The sequence below is a fragment of the Strongylocentrotus purpuratus genome, unplaced genomic scaffold, assembly GCF_000002235.5.
Source record: "Strongylocentrotus purpuratus isolate Spur 01 unplaced genomic scaffold, Spur_5.0 spur5_scaffold_2, whole genome shotgun sequence".
Taxonomy (NCBI): Eukaryota; Metazoa; Echinodermata; class Echinoidea; order Camarodonta; family Strongylocentrotidae; genus Strongylocentrotus; species Strongylocentrotus purpuratus.
The window spans coordinates 27,046,980-27,056,364 of NW_022145605.1; the positions used below are offsets into that span (position 1 = coordinate 27,046,980).

Below are 9,385 nucleotides of genomic sequence, written 5' to 3' on the forward strand. Positions count from 1 at the left end.
TACTTGGGCTGAACAGTAAAGAAACTCTCAAATGAGTGGTTGGTTTGTCCGATTATAATGAGAAACTAAAATCAAGGAAAAATGTATCACAAGGACATGTCCTTTGCCACTGCAAAACATACATGTATCGTCATAATGCTAGTACACTTTCTTCTAAGATTTGAAATAAACCTTGCATGATTTCACTCTCTATACAGGTTGTGACTGAACCTCCCAACGGTCTCAAGCTCAACCTACGTAGCACCTTCCACAAGATCTCCGCCCAGGTCCTGGAGGACTGCCCTCACGAATCCTTCAAACCTCTGGTCTTTGTCCTAGCCTTCTTCCATGCCGTGGTCCAGGAGAGACGCAAGTATGGCAAGGTCGGCTGGAACGTTCCGTACGACTTCAACGAGTCGGATTTCCGGGTGTGCCAGGAGATCCTCAATACGTACTTGACCAAAGCCTTTGAGCAAGGTGACACCAAGATCCCTTGGAACAGCCTGAAGTACCTGATTGGAGAGGTGAGCTATTTGCTGGATATCGACTACTATGTCTTCCTGGCTGTCTGTTGAAAGGCAGCCAGAAGGAGGGCAGTTCAACTGTTTTCAGCAGACATCAAGGCCCGTCTTATAAAGAGTTGCGATTGATCCAAAACAATCTCAAGTCCTCCAATCAATCACAAGTTCTTAGTCTCCCATATCTTTTGTACATAATTGCGATTGATCTTAATCGCAAATAAGTTGCAATTAATATCAACTCTTTATAGGACAGGCCCCTGATCTACTGAAGAAAAAAAATCTTTGGGCACATGGATATCTAACCCATTTGCAATAATTGTAATGTAAAGCATTTACAAACATAGTATTAAGTGCTTCACAAATGTGACTATTATTAGTAGTATTGATATTTGCCAGCATGACACGTTACGAAAGAAAATGTAATGTTGAACTTTGTTGTAAATAAAGCAGACTTTATTTTGTGTTTGCTATTTGATTTTCTATATATATCCCTCAATTCTTTAATGTATTAGATTCACGTGGTTTCTTGAATTATGAAGTGACCAGCTAATTTACACAAATACGCAAATAAGCAAATGCATAATAGGTATTAATTCAGCTGCTGAAAATAGCTGACAAACATTTGTAGCAGTTTGACATACATTTTCCACATCCATACGGTGTAGTCAGCCTTGGCCTGAAGTCAGGGTTTGCATAGCTGCACACCATTCCAGCTTTGGAGGAAAAATTCCCATTTTCTGCCTTTACAGTGCACAGTGCACAAGGGAAAAGAAAATCTCTCATACTGTGAAAAAATCTGTATAAAATCATGTAAAATACAATTTATTCCTAACTTTGTCTTCAGAGATTCTTACATTTTTACTGTGGAAGGTTGTCAAATATGGGTTTGACCAGTACAATGTCATCTGCTCATAATAACAAACAAAATGTGAATAACTGAGAACCAATCATCAATCTCTCCCTGTAGGTCATGTACGGTGGCCGAGCCATTGATAACTTTGACAGACGTATCTTGAACACCTACATGGATGAATACATGGGGGACTTCATCTTCGATACATTCCAACCATTCCACTTCTACAACAACGAGACGGTAGACTACTGCATTCCAGAGTACGGACCCAAGGATAATTATACACGTAAGTCTTTGAGAAGGTGTAAATTGAATTGAATTCAATTGATTGATTATTGTCCTGCACAAGTAAAAGGAAGACAGAAAAATTGTCTTACGACTAACATTTGTATAACATATAACAATACAAAACATATCATAAACAAATAACTACAAAGAACATAAATAACATAACAGTGTAATATAATTTAATCTCTCTGTTGAGAGCCAGAGGAATTATTATTTGTATTATTTGTACTCCCCTGGCTTCCAACAGACAATATTAACTGACCTATATATTCTAGAAAATGTTCATGACAACAGTCAATGACATATAAATTGAACAAATTTACAGCCGTAAATGCTGTTCCTGTTTGGTGTTGACTTGTTCGTTGACATAGAGCGAAAATTGTATTTTTAGAAGTGAATCTAGAAGCATTTTATATTCTGCTGCATTCTTTTGACTTCTAAAATGTTTTTCATTATAAATTGCCCCAAAACGATGAGATTGTGTGCCTTCCAGTCACTAGGCAACATGTGACAAAATATCCATATCCTTTAACACCAAGGTATGGGTTAATGCTTTCCAATGTACAAGTAGGCAAATACAACAGAAGAATCTGTTATGTGTTTTTATCAGAAAGCTAAGGGTTGTAGGAACCAAGTTTGACATATATGAAAGCTAGTGCATTAAACTTTGCTGAGGTATTATAGGCAATAGATCTTAAGCAGAAATTGCAAATGCTTTCATTTACCTAGTTTATCTTTGCCTTTCTTCGAGTTAAGAGTGTCATATATTTTATCACAAAGCTAAGGGTTGTAGAAACCAAGTTTGACATATATGAAAGCTAGTGCATTAAACTTTGCTGAGGTATTATAGGCAATAGATCTTAAGCAGAAATTGCAAATGCCCTCATTTACGTAGTTTATTGTTGCCTTTCTCCGTGTTAAAGTTATCGCCAAGTTGCCTACTTCACGAACGACTATATACCCACGCATGAACATCTTTAACAGTGTCATATATTTTTAACTCGCATATTTTACCAGTGATGATAAGAACTAATTCTTGAGCCAGTGATGTTAATGATATCTATGTGATTGCCTTTGTACAGAACTGATTGAAGGACTACCCCTGGCCAACACACCCGAGGTGTTCGGTCTTCATCCCAATGCTGAGATCAACTATTACACACAGGCAGCTAGAGATATGTGGGCACAACTGGTTGAACTTCAGCCTCAGACAGGTCAGTATTAACTTGATTTGCATGTACCTGTATAAATTATAGCCACTGAAGGAAAAGAAGAATCTTAAAGAAGTATTTCCTGACATTTGGTCTGTTAAAAGAAGTTGATGTGATCATTGCTTTCATTGAATATGGAAAACGCCATGAAAACCAGAAACAACATTGATTTTTCCTCTATTTTTTCATGACATATTGCAGGTGTAGGAACAGATAGTAGGTGGAGAAAAACGGGTGGAATGATAACTTCTGATAAAATGATATGTCAGTCATGGCTTTACAGAAACACTGCTACTGCTACCAATGACCAGAACTATATATATATATATATATCATCATCATCTCATCATCTGTGATTGTTAGTTGTTTTCGTTATTTATTATCTTGCTACCGGTATATTCTCCTGAATAGGTGACTCTGGCCAAGGGATCAGTCGTGATGACTTCATTGCCGGCATAGCATCAGACATCCAAGCCAAGCTACCTCAGCAGTTTGACCTGGACAAGATCCGCAAGAAGTACGGCCTTGAGATCTCGCCTACGACCGTTGTACTGCTGCAGGAGCTAGAGAGATTCAACCGGTTGATAGCCAGGATGGCTCGCTCGCTGGCAGAGTTACAGAGGGTAAGTGTCCTGGGGAGTGTTTTGCAAAGACTAAGATCGACTTTAAGTTGGACTTAACTATGGCAGGCCGTTCATACCACTACTTTCTCTCATCATTTACTGGCATTGGTTTGTTGATAGTTTGAGAGATCAACAGATAAAAAAAAATATATATAAACAGACAGATGTATGACAATACATAAGATTAATTATAAAAATTGAGGAAGCTAGTGGCCAAAAAGGAAACAAACCTTGTAAGAAACCAACCCTTTAAGAAAACAAGATATAATATTTAACATAAAAACACATCAAAAAGGAACACAAGATAAGATAAGAAATGAAGCACCTAACCTAATAAAGGAACTAACAAAAGAGCCTAATATTGAATCTAATATTTAGATAATAAAAATATTCTTTTTAAACTTCAACCTCAGGCATTGAAGGGAGAAGTTGGTATGAGTAACGAGCTTGACAACGTGGCCCGAGCACTCTTCAACGGTCAGATCCCTCAGATCTGGATCAAACTGGCTCCAGACACTCTCAAGTCGCTCGGAAACTGGATGCTGCACTTCCAACGACGCTTCAACCAGTACACAACATGGGTAAATATGAGACTTTCAGGCCTTTTAATCTAGCTTTTTCTCATTATGTAGCTGATTACACTATACATCAATTGTTGATTACTTTAGGAACTTTCATTTCATTGTAAAAGGAATGTGTGCATACAAATTTTCTCTAATTTTTCTAAACTTTTTTGTTGTGATGACGGACATCATGAGCTTTCACTTTCATTGGATTTCACAAAGTATGGACTGAATTTTATGGGGTACTAGACACTATGAACATGACGGACAAAGAAAGCGGACAAAATATACTGTTCCTCAGGTAGATAAAGGAACATCCCTTCACTGCTATTATGTAAAAATATGTAGAACAGGTAAATATGCATGTGACACCTGTTCTACACCTTTTTACATAATAGCAGTGAAGGGATGTTCCTTTATCTACCTGAGGAACTGTATATTTTGTCCGCTTTCTTTGTCCGTCATATTCATAGTGAGATGTAGTCAAAGGATAGTAACAAATTTGGGAATGTTTTTTTTCCTCAAAATGAGCATCCAATTGCGCCCTGTAGCTGGGCATATGATTTATTGCTCTTCTGGTTTTGTTAACTTTATAGCATTATCCATTGTATCTTATCAAACAGTTAGCAGAATGATGAGTAACTTTTTGATATAATGAAGATTAATGTCCTTTATACATCATTTTAGCCATCACAAAGAAAGTTTTTGTTTGAATAAAATTTTTAATTACTATGTAGGTTATTTCTACTCTGTCTCAGCAGATTTGCAGTGTGACAAAATCATGCTATATTTAAGGAATGTATATTGCTATATGTAGTCCTTTACTCTATCATCAGAATTTGTTTCTCATGTTTAAATCTTATCCCTCTATACTTCTCAGGTGAATGAAGCTGAACCACCGGTCATGTGGCTCAGTGGTCTTCACATCCCAGAGTCGTACCTGACCGCGCTGGTTCAAGCCACGTGCCGTAAGAACGGCTGGCCACTCGACAAGTCGACCCTCTATACGTCCGTGACTCACTACGTCACCCCTGATGAGGTCACGGAGAGGGCACATTCAGGTTAGTACAATGAAAAGTCATATTTTCTTGGTTGGGGAGGGGGGAGGGGGGGGGCTGTTGATGTTGATGTTTATTGTGCCTAACTGCCAATATAAAGATAGCAAGTAGATAATCAAGTACTTGATGTTTCAAGTTTTCAAGTTTATTTGTTTCACAATTCATATAAATGACAAAATTATAACATAATATGAAATATACTCAAAGTATGACATTATATAATCAAGTCTTTGTAAAGACGTCAAAATGAATTGTTTTAAATGGTAGGTTATACAGGGAGAAATTTGAGAAACCTATGAATATAGATTATAGTTATTATAGATTGAATAAAAACTAACATTTATTGTAACTAACTGCTATATAATCGACTACTTGGCCCTGTTTTATACATTACAACTGTCACGTTTCTTTCTGTAATGAATTTGCTCACTGTTTGTCAAGTGCCACAATATCCGTAGCTTATATCAATCACTGATAAACAGGTCCCTGGGCCTATGGCTTAAGTCCTATCATATATAAACATGTATATGGTAATAAAATATGAACATGTAAGGTTAAGATCAATCAAAGATACCAGTTGCCAATTTTAAGAGGAAAGTCTGGGCTTTTTCATCCCCCCGTATATGGATGGCGTTGCCGAGCCGATGATTGTTTTTTTTTTTTATACAAATTGTAATGAATGAAAATCTGAACACATACATGTATTTGTGGAAATGTGGAAATTGTTTAAAAAGCATCAGATACAATGATCCCAAAACCATTGTAAAATGGAATCATGAAATTTGTCAAGGGCATGAGTGATCGTGTAGGATTTTGGGCAATGAATACAAATCTCATAGCTGCCAATCATTCATGTTTTGGAGGGTCTTCAAGCTATTGTTTTGTACCCTTGATTTCTCTTTTTGCTGAAATATTCTGTGTGAAAAGTATACAAAATAGACTGTTATCCTATTTTTTCCTTGAGAAACTCCTCAATATTCGCTGTGAAAGGTTGGCAGGTATGAAATCTAGACACTATATCGATGGTTCAGTGACACAAAGACTTAACTCCATATTTTGCCAAAATGAGTATTTGATATGAAAATGTTCAGAAAAATGTGGGCATTCCAGGAAACACAAAGACTTAACTCCACCCAACATCCCATTGAAGTCAATTGCTAGTGAAACATAGGCTTAAGGCCTGAGTGCTCAGTGACACATAAACCACTTTTTCACAAAATGGCCAAAATGGAGTTGGGTCTTTGTGTCACTGACCCCTCGATATGCATTCCATCCATCTGTATTATCTCTGTACCACAGGTTGCTTTGTGACTGGACTCTACTTGGAGGGTGCGGCCTGGGACGTTGATGAGGCGTGTCTGATGAGGCCACGCCCTAAGGTTCTCATTCAGGAGTTGCCCATCCTCAAAGTGATCCCTATTGAAGCGCACAGACTCAAACTACAGGTGAGTTCATCCCCTTCCTCGGCCTAGTTCACACTAGAAAATCCATCATATACATATACAAACAGGGGGGTGTTTCACAAAGACTGAGATCGACTTTAAGTTGGACTTAACTATGACAGGCCATTCATGCCACTGGTTGCTCTCACTATTGGTCTCTCAATTATGATCTTTAGATAATGTCTTTTCCTTCAATAATGAACTATTAAAAAATGTAGATTTGTGACCATGATTTATACGTCCCTTCAGAGACCAATGCCAGTAAATGGTAAGAGCAAACAGTGGCATGAACGGCCTGCCATAGTTAAGTCCAACTTAAAGTCGATCTTAGTCTTTGTGAAACACCCCTCTGTATACATGTAGCTATATGATAATTCTATTTTTATTGTGTGAACATGGTATAGTGATGCAGTGGAGTAATCCTTGTTTTGAATGAAATCTTGATAAAGAATCAGATCCTAATACAAACATCGTGTTGTACAAAAACTGTATGTTAACTGGGCAAGGCCTTATTGTGAAAGAGCACTGATGAAACTACAGGTGAGTTCATCCCCTACCCGGCCTAGTTCACACTAGCAAATCCATCGTATAGATAGATATACAAACAGGGGGGTGTTTCACAAAGACCGAGATCAACTTTAAGTTGGACTTGACTATGACAGGCCATTCATGCCACTGGTTGCTCTCACTATTGGTCTCTCAATTATGATCTTTAGATAATGTCTTTTCCTTCAATAATGAACTATCAAAAAATGTAGATTTGTGACCACGATTTTATACGTCCCTTCAGAGACCAATGCCAGTAAATAGTAAGAGCAAACAGTGGCATGAACGGCCTGTCAAAGTTAAGTCCAACTTAAAGTCAATCTTAGTCTTTGTGAAACACCCCCTGTATAGCTATATGATAATTACATTTTTCTTGTGTGAACATTGTATAGCGATACAGTGGATTGAGCTTTGTCGTTTTGAATGAAAACTTGATAAAGGATCAGATTCCTCTAATAATATGAACATTGCATTGTAACAAAAATATATATTGACTGGGCAAGGCCTTATTATGAAAGAGCTGATGATTGACCTGCAGTCATGTCAGCTTGGCACATCAAGACTGCTTTTTTAAAATACATTATTTCTTCATACGATTCTCTTTCCATATGTGTAGGCCCTCCCGCTATATGATGATTGTTTATAAGACGTTTCTGTTTACGTGTTTTGTATAACTTTCCTTTTGTGTGAACAGGCTATCATTTTAAAAAGAGAACAAGGGTGAAGAACGATTTTTACCTACTTCCGACTAACTTCAATCATTGTGTTTGTTCGTTTCCAACAGAATACATTCCGTACGCCGGTATACACCACGTCTCAGCGTCGTAACGCCATGGGTGTAGGTTTGGTGTTTGAGGCAGATCTTGCTACGTCTGAACACACTTCACATTGGGTCTTACAAGGAGTGTGTCTGGTGCTTAACGCTGATTAGGATTAACACCACTGTCTAAACACCAATTAAAAATTAACTACAAGGTTTATGTGTGGTACTCAACACCAATTAGAATTAAAAGTCTACTGTCTAAACACCAATGAAAGATTACCTAAAAGATTTATGTGTAGTACTTGACTTTAATCAGAGTTAAAAGTCTACTGTCTAAACACCAATGAATGAGTGCCTGCAAGGACAGTGTCTTGGGCTTGATATAGATTAGGATTAAAACCACTATCTGAACACTAATGACTGATTGCATAGAACAGCATTAACATTTATATCATATATTCAGATGATGGCCAAGTACATATCTTACCAATATGATTTACTCTTTTATCAACCATGATTAGTAAATGTAGGGATTCCTAGCTACTACTTTTGGGTCTAAACCATATATTTGCCATATCCATATGGTATTGTGATGTTCACAAATTCTGTACTCACATCTATAGCTACGTTCTCTTTTGAATGATATGTCTTTATGCAACCGTCTCTGAAGTATACTAAAATTGATTAGCAGTTCATCTGCACTGCACTATCAGGTGTAACTTATCAAAACTTACTTGTTCCGATGAAACTTATTTGTATGTTAAATTTCTTTAATATGTATATATATATATATATATATATATATATATATATATATGCTTGTATACCAATGACATATGTAATATACTACTGCATAGATCTATGTATATATTCCGTCCATGATTACTGTTATATCCATCCAACAATAACCTTGAATTTTACATGATATCAAAAGTTTTACAAGTTCTTGTTTCACAATAAATTCATGTTGATTGCGATACTTATAAAATATGTTCATATGCATGTATATTCCATCCATACGAATGAGAATGTGAAAGCCATTCACCTTGAATACTTAAACGGTTTTAAAAAAATTGACCAATGCTTTTTCTTGACGGTTGCTTATTGACAATTTTGCTATGCATGTTTATTTTTCTCATGTACTTATGTAATGTATACACTTCTATTCCATCCGTTCAAATAAGTGTTTTTATTCTGATTTCCTTGAATACTAAATTATTTGTCATTTTTCAACTGCTTGATCATTATAAATTCCTCTTCAATGTGTATATCACTACTTCAATCATTTATGCATTGAAAATATTCCATCTGTTCAAATAAGTGTTTTTATTCTGATTGCCTTGAATACTAAATTATTTGGTATTTTTCAACTGCTTGATCATTATAAATACTTCTTGATTGTGTTTTTAAAAAAATAGTTCAATAGTATATGTATTGATAATATTCCATCCGTTCAAATACGTGTTTTTTTTAATTATTTGTTATTTTTCAAGTAATTCATCACTATAAATGCCTCTTGACTGAGTATAAAAACTACT

At 36.3% G+C, this 9,385-nt stretch overlaps 1 protein-coding gene across 1 annotated transcript in view; it reads left to right on the top strand.

Moving 5' to 3' along the window:
- Positions 1 to 9,085, top strand: part of LOC590587 (dynein heavy chain 10, axonemal) — a 72,731-nt gene extending 63,646 nt beyond the window's left edge. Inside the window, exons 65-72 of the mRNA XM_030992114.1 lie at positions 198 to 503; positions 1,468 to 1,639; positions 2,724 to 2,855; positions 3,264 to 3,475; positions 3,889 to 4,056; positions 4,919 to 5,099; positions 6,396 to 6,541; positions 7,869 to 9,085. Coding sequence (XP_030847974.1) covers positions 198 to 503; positions 1,468 to 1,639; positions 2,724 to 2,855; positions 3,264 to 3,475; positions 3,889 to 4,056; positions 4,919 to 5,099; positions 6,396 to 6,541; positions 7,869 to 8,015 — 1,464 coding nt within the window. The 3' untranslated portion in view covers positions 8,016 to 9,085. The remainder of the gene's footprint in view (positions 1 to 197; positions 504 to 1,467; positions 1,640 to 2,723; positions 2,856 to 3,263; positions 3,476 to 3,888; positions 4,057 to 4,918; positions 5,100 to 6,395; positions 6,542 to 7,868) is intronic.
- The last annotated feature ends 300 nt before the right edge of the window (positions 9,086 to 9,385 follow it).